Source organism: Alexandromys fortis, unplaced genomic scaffold (assembly GCF_014885135.2).
Source record: "Alexandromys fortis isolate MF-2015 unplaced genomic scaffold, M_Fortis_MF-2015_v1.1 scaffold_146, whole genome shotgun sequence".
NCBI lineage: Eukaryota > Metazoa > Chordata > Mammalia > Rodentia > Cricetidae > Alexandromys > Alexandromys fortis.
Window position 1 is genome coordinate 1,473,438 of NW_026068042.1, and position 18,859 is coordinate 1,492,296.

The window sequence follows — 18,859 nt, forward strand, 5'->3', positions numbered from 1 at the left end:
CCCCGTGCAGAGCTCCAGGGTTGCGGCTTTCAGCTGTCACCTGTGCTGGTGACACAGTGGCCTCTGGGTCACCCCTGCTCCTGTCAGTCGCCCCTCACCACACTCCTGCAGTAACCCTAAATTGGATTTTGATGCAGTTGCGACTTGGGTCTGTTTTGTGTTCACTTTCTGGGGGTGATTCTGTGTGTCGTATCCAGAAGTCTGTCACACACCAGCGAGGTGAACGGTGAGGCGGTTCTCTATAGATGCTTCCCTGACCTGGGAGTTTGGACACTAGTTGACCCCGTAGGTAGGCTGGAACCCTAGGTAACACACCTCCTGTCCAGAGGGATTCTTGGAACACCCAGAGCTATTGCTGGCTGTCTCCGTGTAGGCTAGAAGCGAGTGCATCAGCATTGGAAGGGGGCGGGCCTGGGTGGCACCCCACTATTCACTGCAGGTGTGTTCTGCAAGCCTAGAGAACTCCTGGCAGGTGTGTAATGGCGACAGTAATCCTCACACAGCACCACGCCGTGTATTGATGTAAGTGTATTCATTGTGGCAACAATCTGATGTGGTAGGTACTACTGTTAACCGCATCTTAGAGACAGGGAAGCCCAAGTGCTGAGGTATATTGATTAAACAACTGCCTAAATTCATCAGCTAGGGAGTGATGGAGCTGGGGTTCAAGGACAGGCACTTTGGTGCCAGGAGGCAACCTTGAACCACCTTGCTAAACTATACTGCCTGTGCTTTCTAACCCGAGAGCACGGGGTTAATGAGGAGTTGACTGGTTTCCTGTGGAGCCTGTTTGGTCCCCAGCCTTTGCTCCTCCTTCCCCACTTTTCCTGGCCTCTTTGAGGGCCAGTGAGGACAGCCCCAGGGCTTCTGATGCAGGAAGAAGAGGGAAGGGCCGTCTTTATGGAGGGCTTGGCTCTGTTGAGTAAGAAGGAATTCTGGGCCCCAGGAGATGGTTGAGGCCCATACGTGCATCTGATTTCTCTCTCCTTCACTGCAGAGTGTCCAGTACAAGAGATGGACATTGTTTTCCTGATCGACGGCTCTGGCAGCATTAATCAAAGTGATTTTAGCCAGATGAAGGCCTTTGTCAAAAAGTTGATGGACCAGTTTGCAAGCACCAACACCTCGGTGAGTACCAGACATGGTGGCCTGTGGAAGGGTGGCACAGATGTGGCCTCACACAGCCAGTGGAGGAGGAAGTCCAGAGGGGAAGGAGAAGGGCGGGGAGGGGGGAATAGAAGGCTGAAGGAGGGAAGGAGTTCAGGAGAGTCCTGATCCTGGGGCTACCTTGACTTTTGCAGTTCTCCCTGATGCAGTACTCAAACATCCTAAAGACCCATTTTACCTTCACCAAATTCCGGAGCAGCTTGAACCCCCAGAGCCTGGTGGATTCCATCGTCCAGCTGCAGGGCCTGACGTTCACAGCCACAGCCATCCAGGAAGTGGTGTGAGTCCTTCCTGGGTGTCCGCGCCTCTGCTTCATATAGAGTCAGCAGAGTTCTTAGCTCTCTTCTGGAGGCTCTGGAGGACCATGGGGAGAGGGTCGGCTGTAGGCAGTCTGCTTTACAGAGTGCAGTTCCCACGTGTGCGTGAGACTGGACTTCTCTGCAGCTACTTCCCCTACGCCTGGTTCTAGGAACCTCAACAAACCCTTTCTTCTACACATCTGGTCAGCACTGGAGCCAGGTGGTCCCTTCAAACTCAAGGTGGTGGGTCTGGCAGAGGGTGCGGTTCTCCTGTGTAGGAGTGAGACTGAGTGTCCCGGATCCTTGTTTTTCTGCGCATCCTTGGGTGCTGCGCTAAAATGTGCGAGGATCATCCCAGGCAAGAGATCCTCTGGCTAAATGCATTCGCTCAATTTCATAGCGGGCCTCGAGAGGAAAAGTATATGAAGTGAATTGCCAGTGGCTCACGGCTCCAGGCCCATATCCCAGAATGCACTGCAGCTCTCCAGCGGCCGGTACCCCAGAGCCAGTCTCATCTTAGCACGGAACTCAGCTACTGCTTATTCTTTCCAGCGCTGAGCTAATTTTCTTCTCTTCTTCCTCCCCCTCTTCCTCCTCCCCTTCTTCCTTCATTCCCTTAAGACATTTCATTTTAAAAAGACTGGCGCTGGGCGGTGGTGGCGCACGCCTTTAATCCCAGCACTCGGGGAGGCAGAGGCAGGAGGATCTCTGTGAGTTTGAGGCCAGCCTGGTCTACAAGAGCTAGTTCCAGGACAGGAACCAAAAAGCTACAGAGAAACCCTGTCTCGAAAAAAAAAACAAAACAAAACAAAACCGGGGGGGGGGGTGGAGACGCACTGGCAGCACTGGCGCTGTGTCTTAGTCTTAGCATTTAATAGGGAGTGGCATCCCTCCAATCCTAGCCCTTGGGAGGTGGAGACAAGAGTGTTAGCCTAGGCTGACTTTGAGATCCGCTTGGGATAACTGAGACCAGTTCCGCTAGTTATTCGTAAGACCTTATGTCAAACCACAGCTCACAAACTCCGAAACGGTGGCAAGGTTACAGGATTAAGGGTTACCCATAATTCCTCTAGACATTCTAGCATACAGAATATCAGAAACAAAGGGTGATACATTCAAATGAATCAATAAATTCCACCTGCCCGCCACAGCTCAAATTTTATCATTTGCCTTTATGCAGACTGATGGTATATGGTCACAACAGGGTGAAAACAGATTTTCCTCTATTTTTAAAGGAAATCTTAAATTTATAGCATATTTCATGTTTCGCTACAGTTTTGACTTTTACTTTTCAACAAAGGAGCTGAAGAAGCCAAGTTGTGTTTTGTTGAATTCCCTCCCTAATGTTGGACAATTGGGTGTTTTCTAGCCTTGTCTTGGGCAGGTGTATGGTATGTTCTGAACTTGAGTGTGACGGTGCGCAGTTCCCTTTTAAGCGTTTGTTAGAGCTATGACCTGACCGACACTCACTCACCCACAGGCCATTCACGGTCATGTAATCTCTCCAATAACCAGGCGCCATTTGTTTCAGTTGCCAAATCTGGTGGCTTCAACAACATATTCTTTCCTCCTAGTCCAAAGAGGGTCCAGCTGTTTCTGCAGATATTCTTTTATATAGCCAGAACCCAGAGAGCTCCTTCCTATGCCTGGTGCTCAGGAAGGTCTGGGCTCAGCTGGGGCTCAGCTGGGATGGGTGGGCTTGTGTCTGCCTGTGGTTTCTTCCCGTGGGCTGCTCCTGACACCTCTGACAGAGCAGCCAGACTTCTCTCACGGTGACTTAAAAGTGTAGCCGGCAGCCGCGTGTCTACATCCACGAGGAGAGCACTTGCCTGGCAGTGAGAAATAAGTTCCTGCATTGCTCTGGGTGGAAGTGAGTCGCATCAGGCCCGGTTCTCTGTGGGAGAAGACACAGTTTTAGAGCATGGTCAGGACACAATTGCTACCAGTTTGCTTGGAGAGAATCAGAAGCTCAGAGAGGTTAAGTAGCACGTACAGAGGTGTCTGACTCCAGAGCTGCTCCGCACCGCACTGCCTCTAGGAATGGAGTTCTGTGGCAGAGAGACTTTAGTAAATAGCTAATATGAATGTCTTTACTATTCTCCTTGTTTCTAGTTTAGCTTTCTAAAAGGAAATCCTTTATCTTTTCCTTCTTTCCCTCCCCCCCCTTTTTTGGGGGGGGGGTGTTTGTGGAATGGGTAAGAAGTAAGGGGATAGGTGTGAGAGTCAGGGTGAGGGTGTGTGTGTCACAGATCTCTCTGTGTATCCTAAGCCTGGCCAGACTGGAGCTCCTCCTCCTCCTGTCTCCATCTCCAAAGATTTGGACTGCAGTCCTGCATCATCACTGCCAACGCCAGGTAGTTCCACAGCGTGCCCTGCATGGTCTTTCTGACGTAACCAGATGAGCTCCCGTCTTTGTAGGTTGTCTCTCCAGGATCAATTCTGTCTCGATAGTCGTTTCTCTTCATTCTCTGACAGGAAAGAGCTATTTCATAGCAAGAATGGGGCCCGCAAAAATGCCAAGAAGATCCTAATTGTCATCACGGACGGGCAGAAATACAGAGACCCCATGCAATACAGTGATGTCATCCCGGAGGCAGAGAAAGCTAAGATCACTCGCTATGCTATTGGGGTACAGTCTCTTTCTCCTCGTCTCCCTCAGACCAGCCTGCTCTTCACCCAGTGAAGGCGCAGTGGGTTTCTACTGCTTCGATGCCTCTCTGCTGCAGGTGGGGGATGCCTTCCAGGAACCCAGTGCCCTGCAGGAGCTGAACACCATTGGCTCAGCTCCCCCGCAGGACCACGTTTTCAAGGTGAACAACTTTGTAGCACTTGGTAGCATCCAGAAGCAGCTTCAGGAGAAAATCTTTACCATTGAGGGTGAGTGGGGGCAAGCTCCGGCCTTGGGGTTGAAGGGATTGCTACCAATTGCCCCCTGTAATCTTGATGTCATCCTTATTTATGTACCCCCCCAATGCCCTATAGAGTTCGGGCCCCAGACCCCACTGTGTTCTGAGTCCTCACGCTCACATAGCTTTGGAGAATCTAAGTGACGTGCTTCCCCGCAGGGACTCAATCAAGGACAAGCAGCTCCTTTCAGCACGAGATGTCCCAAGAAGGTTTCAGTGCGGCTTTCACGATGGTGGGTGGAAAAGACGTCAACTCTGGGCCTTCTGTGGGCAGGATGGGGCCCAGAAGGGACCAGGAGCAGATTTGACCTTAAGTCCTCTGACTGAATGAAGAGTATCATCCATGGTTCTTAAGGTGCAGGGGACAAAGGAGAGCAGGAGACCGCTAGAGCTTGAATTTTCATGGGACACACATTGTAGTGGGCAGAGGCCACACACAAAGCTCTCTCAGACTCTCCTGGATATTGGGTAGAGGACCCTGACTGATGAGGAAGGGCCAGCCCCGGGAAGGTCTGGGACCAATTACTGCAGTTAAGGGGGGGGGGGAGCTGTTGAAATAGTTCTGGGGAAGAACAAAGCTCTTACGCTAGGAAAGGAAGGGTGGACGCAGCAGGAGCACAGTGAGTTAGGGGCAGTGAGCAGCTGGAGGGCTAGGAGGGCCCAGAGCACACTGACCAGAGAGAAAGCAGTGCAGTAAGACTTGTCTGAAAGCTGTGTGCCCAGCGTATCTAAAGAGATTTTCTTCTAATAAGTTGGTGCTGAGTAGAGCGTGGCAGAAGGGACCCGGGTTTGTTAGGAACTGGTCACTGGGGCTATGACAAAGGGCCATTGAGCACTTCTTTCGGTGTTTTTACATTTCTAAATTCTCTATAATCCAGAGTCTAGAAATGAATACGGAATGCAGGGAAGCGTGAAGCATTGCTACCCGAGGGTGCTGACAAAGACCTTACAACGTTGTGACGAGCGTGGCTTTGTCATAGAGGAGCTGAGAGAGAGAGAGGCGCGGGGCGGGGGGGGGGGGGGGGGACAAGGTCCCCTATGTCTGGGAACAGAGATTAACTGCCCAGATTCAACTGAGAAGTGACCAAGATGACATTCTAAGGGGACCAGTGATGGTTTATACTAGCAAACTGGTGCCTTCATGCTGGGTTTGGGGAGGCCTGATGCCGGGATGGGAGAAGGTAGAGCAAACGGCAGGAGCCTAGGAGGCAGAACGGGCGGAAGGGTAACAGGACCGACAAGGGCAAGGACAATGTATTGAGAGACTAAGGAGTTAAGGCGTAGAGACAGCTAGTGAAAGCTAAGGAAGAAGAAAAATTAAAATGACAGTTGGGGACAGGCTTCTTTGGATTAGGCTGGCATCCTGCTCCAGCCTGCTCAGCCCTGGGATCCTTTCCTCCCAGGATGGACCAGTTCTGGGATCTGTGGGAAGCTTCAGCTGGTCTGGAGGTGCCTTCCTATACCCCAAAAATATGAGACCCACCTTCATCAACATGTCTCAGGAGAACGTGGACATGCGGGATGCTTACCTGGGTAAGAAGAGGCTGTGGGAGGAGGAGGGGCAGGACAAGCTGCCTGAAGACAGGAAAAGCCTTGGTGCTGAGGTCTGGGCCCCTCAGGTTACTCCACAGCACTGGCCTTTCGGAAGGGGGTCTACAGCCTGGTCCTGGGAGCCCCTCGCCACCAGCACACAGGGAAGGTTGTCATCTTTACCCAGGAATCCAGGCAATGGAGGCCCAAGTCTGAAGTCAGCGGGACACAGGTTGGTATGGAAGAAGCCAGAGTGGAGTTTGAGAGTGGGCAGTGTGGCCAGGGTGGAAAATGAGGAGATGAAGGGGCTTTGGAGCCCACAGGGGAGGCTGTGGTACTGGGACAGGGGCAGGGCCTTGCCCATATGGGGCATCTGTAAGATGACTTCAGGCTTGGCCTACCAGATCGGCTCTTACTTTGGAGCCTCCCTCTGCTCTGTGGACATGGATGGAGATGGCAGCACTGACCTGGTCCTGATTGGGGCCCCCCATTACTATGAGCAGACCCGAGGAGGGCAGGTGTCTGTGTGCCCCATGCCTGGTGGGGTAAGTGGTGAAGGGTCCTGGCTGGTGGTCTGTGGGTGTGGCTGGAGGGCTGCCCAGATCGGGTCTGATGCTGGTTTTGTCTGCAGAGGAGCAGGTGGCAGTGTGAGGCCACTCTCCACGGGGAGCAGGGCCATCCTTGGGGCCGCTTTGGAGCAGCCCTGACAGTGCTAGGGGACGTGAACGGGGACCGTGTGTCAGATGTGGCTATTGGAGCACCTGGAGAGGAAGAGAACATGGGGGCTGTGTACATATTTCATGGAGCCTCAAAACTGGACGTCAACTTCTCGCCCAGCCAGGTGAGGCCTTGTCGTCAGCCTCTTCTATTTGTTCCCCTCTCCACGTCTTGGGTGGTTAAATACGTCCGTCCGGCTGCTGGTGACAGCCACTGTCTCTTTTCACAGTCTCTCAGTAGTCTGCTCCTCCGCACTGAGCACCCAGCATCTCTGGGCCGACCCAGCCTCCGCTCCGCTGAGGACAGCTTTCTAAGAGACTAAGCTGGGGACTTAAGCTCTTGAGTCAAATCCCTGGCAACAGCAACCATCATTTCCTTCATGTTCTTTGTCTGAATGATTGCTTCAGATTCTGCAAGCTTTAGTTTTTTCCTGTGTAACAGAAATGGTCAGGCCAACTCCTTCCTGTAAGGATAATACGTACACTGAGCACACTGAGCACTCCATGTACCACACATTTTCTGGATGACCGTTCGCATGATGAACAAACGACTTTAATCCTGTGTCTGTATATTTATTCCACTGCTCCTTACACCCTCAGGGCAAGCTGGACTTGTAAGAGGGCCCCCTTTTCTCTTTCTGAGGGTCTCCTCAGACCCCCTCCCGAGTGTTTGCTTTCACCTCCTAACCCTTCATTTCTCCTTTAGCAACCCCTGGATACCATCACCTATTGGTTTTCTTTTCTCTTCTTGGTCAGCGGGTCACTGGCTCCCAGCTCTCCCTGGGGCTGCAGTATTTTGGGCAGTCACTAAGTGGGGGTCAAGACCTTACCCAGGACGGTCTGGTGGACCTGGCCGTGGGAGCCCAGGGACACGTGCTGCTGCTTAGGTGAGAACTCACCCACATCCCACCCAATCCACCGTGTCCAAGTCACTTGTGCTGGTCCTTCTCCGAGAGATCAGCATCACGTCCTCACCCCTTGTTTATGTCCCCAGGAGTCTGCCTTTGCTGAAAGTGGAGATTGCTATAAGATTTTCCCCCGCGGAGGTGGCAAAAGCTGTGTACCAGTGCTGGGAAAAGATTCCCACTGTCCTCAAAGCTGGGGAGGCCACTGTCTGTCTCACTATCCGCAAAGGGTCACCTGACCAGTTAGGTGAGTGGTTTCCTAAAATTGGGTCCAACATCGCCCCCTTTAGAGGCCTCTAAGGCTCTGTAGAGGGCAGAGAAAGCCCAGGAACACTAATCTCTTGACCTTTCCGAGCTGCATGAATCAGGGCCTGAGTTCTTTTTCCCCCTTTTTCATGCACCCAGGCCTATGGTCCCTGTAGGAAGACCCACAGCCTGTCTCTTCTCCTCCCCACTTCAGCCTCTGTCCCTGTTTAAGCTGGTTACCTGCACTGAAGCAGAGACTCTCTCAGTGGCCCTCACACCTCTCCTTATCCTTCTCACCGATGAGAAACTAGGCTTGGTTGATCCCAAAATGCAAAACCAGGCTTCTTGCCTCAACATTTAACACCCTTACACTGCTTTCTCTTCAGTATTGGAGACTCCAGTCGTTTCTGTGATTCCATCCCACTGTGGTCCCTCCTTAAGTCTCCTGTCACATCTCATCCCACCCCTCTCCCTCCATGTACTTCTGTGATTGTGCCAGCCCTATCTCCCCCAGAATCTTAGGAACATCAAAACTTTCTTTCCCCAGGCTTCATTCACAGGCCATGTGCTTAGCTTCTATCCGTCAGTCTGTTTGTATTCTATCTACCTATCATCTATCTATCCATCTACCTGTCATCCATCTATCTATCTATCTATCTATCTATCTATCTATCTATCTATCTTCTATCTATCATCTATCTACCTATCATCTATCTATCCATCTGCCATTCATTCATTCATTCATTCATTCATCTATCTATCTATTATCTATCTATCATCTATCTATCTATCATCTATCTATCATCTATCTATTATCTATTAATCATCTATCAATCATCTATCTATCTATTATCTATTAATCATCTATCAATCATCTATCTATCTATTATCTATTAATCATCTATCAATCATCTATCTATCTATCTATCTATCTATCATCTATCTACCGACTGATCCATCCATCATCCATCCATCCATCCATCCATCCATCCATCCATCCATCATCCATCCATCCATCCTTGTCTCCATGTGTATCCCCAAAGGTGGTGCAGTCATGGGCAGTGCTCTGCAAGCTTAAACAGCTAAATGGAAGCAGGGATTCCAGGTTCTCTGCTTTTGCACTTCTCATCTTCCTTTTCACGCCAGGTGACATCCAAAGCTCTGTCAGGTATGATTTGGCCTTGGACCCGGGCCGTCTGATTCCTCGTGCTGTTTTTGATGAAACCAAGAACTGGACTTTGTCTCGAAGAAAGACTCTGGGGCTTGGCGATCACTGTGAAGTGATAAAGCTTCTTTTGCCCGTGAGAATTTGGGGAAAGGGTTTGGGGAAGGAGAGTGGGTAAAGGAGGGTTTGGGGAAGGGGAAAGAGCCAAGACTGGCTTGTCAGGTCTCTGGTCTCTACTATGTGAAGTGGGCAGAGAGAAGACATTGAGACCAGAGAGGAGAAGGGCCGGAGTGAGCCTGGCCCCTTAGCCTGGGTGTGGCACTGTCTGTCTGGATGCAGAGGAGGAGCCCAGTGAAGGAAAGGAAGAAGGACAGTGGCTCTTCAAAGTTCCTTCTTTCCCAGGACTGCGTGGAGGACGTGGTGAGCCCTATCATCCTGCGCCTCAACTTTTCCCTGGTGGGAGACTCTGCTTCATCCGGAAAACTTCGTCCTGTGCTGGCAGTGGGCTCTCAAGACCATGTGACAGCATCTGTGAGTACTTGTCCAGTAGAGTCCAGGGACAGGGTGGCTTCATTGTGTCGCTCTATGCTTAAGAACCACAACAGATCCCAGCTGCCCACCAGGGACGGCACACCCAAGGATGCCCAGCCAGCTTCTTAGGCCTGGCCTAGCTGGTACCCTTGTGCGTGCCCCTCATTCTACACACTTCCCTCTGCTCTCATCCTTACCTAGGAACCTCAGTCTGCAGTAATTCCCATTTGAAAACCGTTCCCTTCTCTCTGTCCAAAGAAAGAGCCTGCCTCATCTGCTCTGACTACACCGGTGCCTCCCACACCTCATCTGCTCCGACCACACCGGTGCCTCCCACACCTCATCTCTGACCACACCGGTGCCTCCCACACCTCATCTCTGACCACACCGGTGCCTCCCACACCTCATCTCTGGCCACACCTGCACCTCCCAGCTCCCACTTTTCCTCTGGTTCCTAAGTCTGCTACGATTGTCCATTTCAAAGCGGTACCCCTGGAAACTGAGACGCCCCATCTGCATTGCTCTTGGGTCACACATTTCTCGTGCATTGGAACCATATCCAATTCACCTGTAGTTTTTACTTCCCCAAACTTCCACCCAGTTGAAAACTCCTGCCCTATTTCTAACATCTAGTAACGTTTGCTGGATAGCTGCTGCGGCGCAGGCTGGACTTGATCCAGCTAGACTTTGTTGTGCTGAAGCCAAGACCTCATGTTTATCACTCTTTCGCAGCCCCCTTCAGCTCGAGGCCCATTCCTTGCTAGTGTCTCTGAGAGTGCGGCGGGGGGGGGGTAGAGGTTTACTCACAGTCCAGAGAGGGGGTTAGAGACTGAGTTAGACATGGAAGAGAAAGGAGCAAGCCGTTTTTGTTGCAGCTCCCATTTGAGAAGAACTGTAAGCAAGAACTCCTGTGCGAAGGGGACCTGGGCATCAGCTTTAACTTCTCAGGGTGAGTGCTGTCTCCTTCCAGATGATGAACCACTTGTGACCACCCCCTTTGACTGTCTAAAAAAAATGAATTCTGTTGGAATACCATCAGCTCAAGGTTCATGAGTTCCCACTATCTTGCCCCTCGCCTTGATCCACTTCTCACTTACCAGCAATGGAGCCCCTCCTTCAGGCTTGCCCTTCCCTCCTCAGCCTGCAGATGTTGGTGGTGGGAAGCTCCCCGGAGCTCACCGTGACAGTAACTGTGTGGAATGAGGGTGAGGACAGCTATAGAACGGTAATCAAATTCTACTACCCAGCAGGGCTATCTTATCGTCGGATAATGGAAATACAGGTAAGCAGGTCCCTTGGACTCTACTAGATAGCTCGGGCCTTTTCTGTCACTGATACCAAAGTACTACAGGCTGAATGAACCATAAAGAAATGATAGTAATTTGGCTCATGATTCTGGAAGTGCAGACTTAAGGGGTGCACCTGGTGGTGGCCTTGCTGGCAGAGTCAAGAAACAGTGTAGCAAAGACGGGTGTATGTGTACATGTGGACGTTCTGTCCTCTTCTATCCTGGGGTCCCCCGTTAATGACCTTATCAAATTTTAATCACTTCCCAAAGGTCCCGCTTCTAAACCCCACAGTCTGGGTAAGTTTCTACTTCCTTAATATCTCACAATAGGGATTAAATGTCACACACAAAATCTTGGGATCCTCAAGCCATTTGCAAACCAAAAGTCATTTTCAAATCCTGGTCCTATAACTTCCAGTTTTGCAATCCTTCCACCATGTATGTATCTAGATATTATAGCTCATCATAGATAAAGTATATTAAGCCTATGTATCAATAAATAATATTGAGCAAATATTCCCAAAATCATGCCTACTCAGAAGTAAAAAAACTGCTAGCATCCTTAGAGCCGCCCGCCCTCTGTCTTTCCCTGTCACAACCCCGTTCTCTCTCCCATGATGAACAGGTTTTTATCTTCATGAGAGTCATTTCCAGGAATTTGTAGGGTTGCCATCCACGGGTGTTCCCTAAATCACACGGTTCAGGTTCACTGGGGCTTGGACTCTATGTGAATGGAAGCGTGTGGTGTGTGCTCTTGTGTGCCTTGACCTCCTCCTTCAGTGTTGTTTGTGAGGTCCTCCGTGCTGCTGTGTGTGACTGTGGCAGCTTCTGCCAGCAACAACCTGAAAGGGGACAAGGTGTATTTGGCGACAGAACTGACGGTGTGAGTATCTACTAAAAGGGGAGGTGCACACTTTAGAGGGCGTGTTAGTCAGGGTTCTTTAAAGGAATGGAACTGATACAATGAGGATCTATTCAGAGGGGATGGACTAGGCTGGCTTATAGAATGCTGTCTGGGCAGTCCAGCAAGGGCTGACTCGGGCCAGGAAGGCTGTAGCAGTAGCTGCGCTCAGGACTGGCCACTGTCAGTCATGAAGCTGGTGTCTCAGCGCTCTCAATCCGATGCTGGAGCCCTGGGGGACCTCAGAGAGTCGCTGGGCTTCAGTCTGTGTTAGAATCCTGAAAAAGATGGATTTAATACTGGCCACAGCCGCAGGAGAGATGAACTTGCCAGCTTGCGTTGTGAGGTAATTCTACTGGAGAACACACAGACACCCTTAAAGCCAAGTTGTATTGCCAACTGGAGGCTGCACGGGGAACTTTCCCGAATCACTCAGCGCTGAGCAACACCACTTTTTGTCTTTTATGAACAAAAACCACACCTGGTTGATACGCGTTGGTTAGCAGGAGCAGTCAGCAAGGAAGCAAAACTACGGGAAACATAGAGCAAGGTTAGCACTTTAGGGACTTTTCTGGGCCCTGAAACTATGGATTAGGTCTTGTTCTCATTTGGCAGGGGTTGGAGCCTATGTGCTGGGTATTAAGGTCAGGACGTTGCCTCTAACATGGTGTCAGTCGTGCTAAGTTCTCAGGACCTGCTTGCACTACAGTGAGAACAGACAGAGAACCGAGTTTCCTTCTTTAATGCTTTTTTCTGTGGACTGCCACCAGAGATGTGGCCCAGATTTAGGGTGGGTCTTCCCACCTCAAATAATCAAATTAATTAATAAGTCCATCAGCTGGCGTTTAGGTGGTTCCAGATGTAGTCAAGTTGATAACTAGATTAGCAGCCATCACAGAAGGTGACGGAGACACAGTGGCTGCAGCACGGCCTCTGTAGCGTAAGGGGGTTGCCTATACATCAGCAGGCAGAAGTTCAAGCAGGCTTCTATATGTCTCCAGGCCCATTCAGAGTAGCCTGCACCATCCGGCGAGGCTGTGCACCCCCAAAGTTCTACAATCTCCCCCCGCCCCAGAAAACAGCACCACCACCGAGGGGGACAAAGTATACGGACAGATGAGCCTGTGGCAACATTTCACATTCAGACCCTAGCACAACATAACAGCGCAACAGTTTTACTCTACATGGTTGTCACAGTTGGACCGCTCTGCTTCTGATGGTGGCTTTCCTGATTTGAGCCATGAATGTTCTTGAGCTGCTATCTGCATGATCATAACATTTTGAGAGATTTATACCACATAGGAATTCTATAGATTGAACATTTTCAGAAGTGTATTTTTTTTTTTTTTTGCCTATTTGCACTTCTGTGAGTAGCATGCGAGGGTCCCTGTGCCTGCCTATCAGCTCTTGATACTATCAGACTTCTCAGCTGTCAGTATGGTCACACATTTCCTTGCAGTTTTTGTTTGGAATATTCTAGAGAAATTGTGCAACTTTACATACATTTTGTGGTCCTTTGGGTCTTTTTTTGGGGGGGCGTGTCTATCTACATATTTTCTTCTGTTCTTGCTTGCATTTTAAAAATTGGCCAGCATAGTGGCACACACCTTTAATCCCAGCAATCAAGAGGCAGAGACAGGTGAGTTTGAGGCCAGCCTGATCTACACAGTGAGTTTCCAGGACAACCAAAGCTACACAGAAAAGCCCTGTTTCAAAAACCCCAAAAGACAGAAAAACAAATCAGCAAAAAAAGAGACATAAATAAATAATAAATAAAAAAATAACTCTGGATGTGGTATAACCCTTTAATACCAAAACTCTCGTGTGGTGCAGAGGCAGGAGGATCTCTGTGATTTTTAGGCTATCCTGGTACACGTAGTGATTTCTAGGCCATTAAGGACTAGCTAGGGAGACCCAGCCTCAAACGCCGATTTGCAAGAGCTCTTCACATACTCCCATGGTCCTGTAGAGTGATATGCTGCCCTTTCAGTCTCTGCGTTGTGTCTTCCAGCTCTATAAAGGATGTCTTAATTCAATCCAATTGAGTTATCAATCTTTTCCTCTAGTCTTAGTATTTTTAGTGTATGAATCTTGTCTAAGAAATACTTCCTCATATCCTAATGCCCGAGTGTGTTTATCTTTCCACCTACCCATAGATGGCAGGCCTTTGCTCTTTGTCCCCCCCCCCCCCAAGTCTATACCATCCCTCAGACTTGTACACCAAGGGTCACTGCCTACCCGCCTACAGCCACTCGGTGTCTCCCCATTTCCTGCCACCCCTGAGGTGATGTCACGGCCAGCTTGAGCAAGGTCTGATCCCAATCAAGACCAAACTCAGTAAGGACAAAGTGTCATGGTCACAGGCTGGCCTTGAACATCTGAATTAAAGTGTTACAGTCATGTGCCACCATGCTCAGTTCATGAGGTTCTAGGAATCAAGCCTAACACAGCTATACAACATCCCCAGCCAAGAAAGGTGGTTAAGGATACTTGACACCAAGACTGATGGCTGGAGCTCAATCCCCAAGACTGACAAGATGGAAGAAGAGATGGGCTCCTGCAAAGTGTCCCCTGATGTCACACACACACACACACACACACACACACACACACACACAGAGAGAGCGAGAGAGAGAGAGAGAGAGAGAGAGAGAGAGAGAGAGAGAGNACACACACACACACACACACACAGAGAGAGAGAGAGAGAGAGAGAGAGAGAGAGAGAGAGAGAGAGAGAGAGAGAGAAAGAGAGAGATCTAATAAAGCATTAATGTTTAAAAGAAAACAGTGTATTTCCTAGGGAAGGGTTGTAGTTCAGTGGTAGAGAATTTACCTAACATGCATGAGGCTCCCCACCCCAAGGTTATGATAAGCTATAATCCCTTTTAAAGTCTTTATAGTTTTACTTTTGTACTTAAAAGTCTTTGAAACAACTAGAACTTATTTAATATTTAATAAAACGAGGCAGGGATCTCATTTCATTTTCCTCTCTCTACTTTTATTTTTCAATATGAGATGATTTTTCTTGGTACCATTTATTGAAAAGCCCGTCCTCCCCTACTGTTCAGCAATGACAGCACCATCTTCTGTCAGATAACTGTGGCAGTCTGGATGAAGAGTGTCCCCACAGTCTTAAGAATTTTATCACTTGGTCCTCATTGGTGGCACAATGTCTGGGAGGTTTAGGGTCTTGCTGGAGGAAGTGCATCACTGCTGGGCTGGGGTCAAGAGTCAAAGCTTCAGGCCCCTTGAAGCTTATATTTTCTGTTTCACGCTGTGGTTGAGGGTGTGAGCTCTCAGTTTTCTGCTCTGGCTGCCATACCTCCCGGCCATGACGGACTCTTATCCCTCTGGAGCTGTGAGCCAAGTAGACTCTTCTATATTGGCGTTGCCTTGGCCACCGTGTTCTGTCAGAGCCACAGACAAATAACCAATATGGTAATGTGAATTCCTCTGCTCTCCTACAAGCAACCTCACCAGCGCCCACTCCGCTTGGTGTGCGAGACTGAGTCCACGGACCAGGAGAGCCTGCGGAGCAGCAGCTGTAGCATCAATCACCCCATCTTCCGTGAAGGCGCCAAGGTCAGTGCTACCTGCCCCCCCCATCCTCAGCGCTGGCCTCCTTGTCCCCACACACTCCCTCCCCTTCCTTTCCCACGACCTTCTCCATGTCTTCCTTTCTTTCTCCCCTCAGAGCACCTTCATCATCACGTTTGATGTCTCTTACAAGGCCTTCCTGGGAGACAGGTTGCTGATGAGGGCGGAGGCCAGCAGGTGAGCCCGGGAGAGCTAGGCTGTTCTCCTCCTCCAGCCCCTCACCCCAGCTGGCTCTTGTTTTCCTGGACTCCTTCACAAGTGTCTTCCTCTCTTTTTCTCCAGTGAGAATAATAAGCCTGAATCCAACACGACTGCCTTCCAGCTAGAGCTCCCAGTGAAATACACTGTGTATACAGTGATCCGTAGGTACTAAATCCTCAGCCTTTGCCTTGGCCCTTTGCTTCCTCCGGGCCTGGTACTTCATACTCAGTGGGTTCTCATTGTAATGAGAGTCTGAATCGGCCCATTTTATGATAGTGGACTGAGCCTGGATCCTAACAGAAAAGCTGTATAATTCTCAGACAGTCAGGCCTGCTGGTGGGCTTGCTTACCTCCTCACCACTGCTACCCTCTTCTTCCTCCCGTATTCAGTCTTCCTTTCACGCGAAGCTTTCCTTGGTGCTAGATGCAAACACACCATGTGAAGCTACTAGATTGTGTGCTGGGAACTTGACCTAACAGGATAGGTCTGTCACCACACAGAGGCGAGACAAGGGCAGAGGAGGGTAGAGCTGGCAGGAGAGAGAAGGCAAAGCTGCTGTGATGGATGGGTTTGAAGGTGTGTAGGTGAGGGGGCAGGGCAGGCAGAAGCAAGCAAGGGGCTATATTTCAGATAGCGCGGACTGTGTGGAAGCCTGTGAGAATATCAAGGAACAGATTTGGCGCTGTGGCTGCTAAGCGTGTAGGAGAACTGGAGGGGGTCAGGATCAAATGTGTCCTTGTCAATGACATGACCGACATGCATGAGTTTTCTCTTCCATCCCTAAGAAAACACTCTCAACACAGCATACAGTTAAATATACTGGGGATATTTTAAGCGTTTTTTGTTATTGTGGGGTTTGGGAAGAGTTATATAGTTTTTTGTTTTGGTTTGGTTTTTGGTTTTTCGAGACAGGTTTCTCTATAGCTTTGGCGCCTGTCTTGAGACTAGCTCTTGTAGACCAGGCTGGCTTTGGACTCACAGAGAACCGCCTGTCTCTGCCTCCTGAGTGCTGGGATTAAAGGCGTGCATCATCACTGCCCCGCTGAGTTATATAGTTTTTTTTTTAAAAAATTATTATATCCACTTAATCCTCTGGACAACCATCTTGTGCTCCCTATTTTTCTCCAGTAAAAAAAATTCAAGAGTTTAAATAACTTGCCCCTGTATTTACAAGGGAATGTCTCCTACAAGGCCAAATTTCTTTTTTTTAACAGATAATATATACTTTATTATTTCAGTTACTATAAGAGTTTTTGTTTATAAACAAGAGAAAAGTAAACAAAATATTTTTAAAATGCTGACATCTTGAATGGGATCAACTTCATGAATGTCAAGTGACTATAGTTTTATGAGCTGTGTGAAAAACATGATCGGTGAAGTCTGTGGTGTTAAATATAGTCAGAGGGTGGAGGCAGGGCAGATGAAAGATAAGGGGGCTGGGTATCCGAGAGAGCAGAGGCCTAATGAGTCACAAATAGCATAAAATATCTTGGGGTAACTCTGACCAAGGAAGTGAAAGATCTACTTGACAAGAACTTTAAGTCTTTGAAGAAAGAAATTGAAGAGGACACCAGAAAATGGAAGGACCTCCCTTGCTCTTGGATTGGGAGGATCAACATAGTAAAAATGGCAATTCTACCAAAGGCAATCTATAGATTCAATGCAATCCCCATCAAGGCCAACCTTCATAGCAGGGTTGCTTATATTGTCCAAAGTAAGCAGGCAAGCCCAAGGCTTCTGCCAGAGCAACTTTGTGCCCATGCGCACATGTTGTTACACACCTCTCAAGACTGAGGAAGGCTGAGTGCTTTTCTTAGAGCTGAAAAGAGGTTTAAGGCCCGGAGGTGACTCAGTGGGTAAAGTCACAAGCTGCCGAGCCTGATGCCTGAGACCCACACGGTAGAGTTAGAGAACAGACTTTTGTGTGTTGTCCTTTCACCTCTAAACGAGCCTGGTGGCACACGCCCTTCCCCAGATAAACAAATAAACGTAAAACAATGTTTTTCAAAGAGAAAACCTTTAGAACTAGAGATTTTAAAGTAAGAAATGGGAGCCCAGAGAGAAGAGGTTCAGGAAGCACAGAGGAGTCCCAGCTAGCATATGGAGAGAAAAACCCCAGTGTCTATGGAGAGCGCATGCGTGCTGGGTGCTGCTATGACCCTCATTGGAGAGAAAACCGGCAGGACTCTAGTAAAGTTAAATGACTTGCGTTTCAAGTTGAGTAGGAAGCGGTGTGTCTGAGCTGTGAACTCATGCAGTTTGTCACCAGTGCCTCGGTTCCAAGGCTTGAACCTGAGGTGCAGAGCAGGCAATGCAAGTGTCCCAGAGCAGACGATGCAAGTGCCCCGCTGCAGAGCACACCCTCAGGCTGCTCCACGTGCTCTCAAAGGTCACGTTGATAGTGTGGAAACTATTGGGGTACACAGGGGTTTTGGGTAGGTAATCTGGCTTCTGGGTGGCGGTGAAGCATGTTGACTCCTTCCTCTTTCTCTTCTTCCTCTTCCTCCTCTCCCCCTTTTCCTTCTTTTTAAAATCAGGCTCACACTATGTGGTCCTGACTGTTCTGTAACTCTCTATGTAGATCAGGCTAGCCTCAGACTCACAGAGATCCATCTGCCTCTGCCTCCTGCTTGCTGGGACTATAGATGGGCACCATCTGCCCAGCCTGCTTTATGGTATTGGGATCTGAGACACCCAGCATTGAGAAGGTGGGAATCATAACTTAACTAATGAAATCATGAACACAATCCAAATACCCTGGAAAACATTTGTGTGTGATGATGCTTTTCTTTATCTGAGCATTGGTATACCATAACACTTGTTTTTTCCAAAAGCAAATATGTGTTCTTTACTTTTTCAAATTTTTATTTTTAATAATTTCATACATGAGTACTGTATTTAATAGCCTCCATTCCTCTCTCTCCCTCCTTCTGCTCCTTGCCTGGCCCTCCCTTTTCTCTTCTGTAACCTGAAAGCCGTGGATAAGCTTGCAGCTGTTGTGTTGGCTTGCAGCTGTAATCCTTGCATTTTGGAAGGCAGGGGCAGGAAGCTCACTGCAAATCTAAGGCTGGTCTGGGATGCAGTTTGAGGCCTGTCTCGGAAATACAAAAACTAGGAACCAGTAGACTGAAACCCCTGTCAGCGTATAGGGGCCTTCTTGACTTGAGCCCCTGGGCCGTTCCTTTTCACGTGGGCTAACTTGCGCCAACATGACTGTATCTACTCATTACTGCCACCAGAGACAGGGTTTACTCCATTTGTTCCAAGTAATCCAGCCTTCACTTCCTAGATCCCCCATAGGCTTATTGATTCTGGCAGAAGACTTTCTAGTAGTTCCTGAGGCTACTCCCTACCTACTAGACCCTATCAGCTGGAGGGAGCATATAAATGCTTTCTCTCCACTGGG

The 18,859-nt window shown here is 49.2% G+C and overlaps 1 protein-coding gene across 2 annotated transcripts in view; it reads left to right on the forward strand.

Moving 5' to 3' along the window:
- Nucleotides 1–18,859, forward strand: part of LOC126515949 (integrin alpha-D-like) — a 68,699-nt gene that overhangs the window by 47,027 nt on the left and 2,813 nt on the right. The window contains exons 6-23 of one of the 2 annotated variants that reach the window (XM_050166019.1): nucleotides 998–1,128; nucleotides 1,302–1,447; nucleotides 3,942–4,095; nucleotides 4,193–4,343; nucleotides 4,532–4,605; nucleotides 5,776–5,905; nucleotides 5,992–6,134; nucleotides 6,307–6,447; nucleotides 6,534–6,743; nucleotides 7,375–7,505; nucleotides 7,613–7,770; nucleotides 8,916–9,070; nucleotides 9,337–9,465; nucleotides 10,341–10,414; nucleotides 10,606–10,747; nucleotides 15,123–15,236; nucleotides 15,349–15,428; nucleotides 15,534–15,617. The exons of the other annotated variant lie outside the window; for it this stretch is intronic. Of the exons in view, the coding sequence (XP_050021976.1) occupies nucleotides 998–1,128; nucleotides 1,302–1,447; nucleotides 3,942–4,095; nucleotides 4,193–4,343; nucleotides 4,532–4,605; nucleotides 5,776–5,905; nucleotides 5,992–6,134; nucleotides 6,307–6,447; nucleotides 6,534–6,743; nucleotides 7,375–7,505; nucleotides 7,613–7,770; nucleotides 8,916–9,070; nucleotides 9,337–9,465; nucleotides 10,341–10,414; nucleotides 10,606–10,747; nucleotides 15,123–15,236; nucleotides 15,349–15,428; nucleotides 15,534–15,617 (2,347 nt within the window). The remainder of the gene's footprint in view (nucleotides 1–997; nucleotides 1,129–1,301; nucleotides 1,448–3,941; nucleotides 4,096–4,192; nucleotides 4,344–4,531; nucleotides 4,606–5,775; nucleotides 5,906–5,991; nucleotides 6,135–6,306; nucleotides 6,448–6,533; nucleotides 6,744–7,374; nucleotides 7,506–7,612; nucleotides 7,771–8,915; nucleotides 9,071–9,336; nucleotides 9,466–10,340; nucleotides 10,415–10,605; nucleotides 10,748–15,122; nucleotides 15,237–15,348; nucleotides 15,429–15,533; nucleotides 15,618–18,859) is intronic. 2 annotated transcript variants of the gene reach the window in all.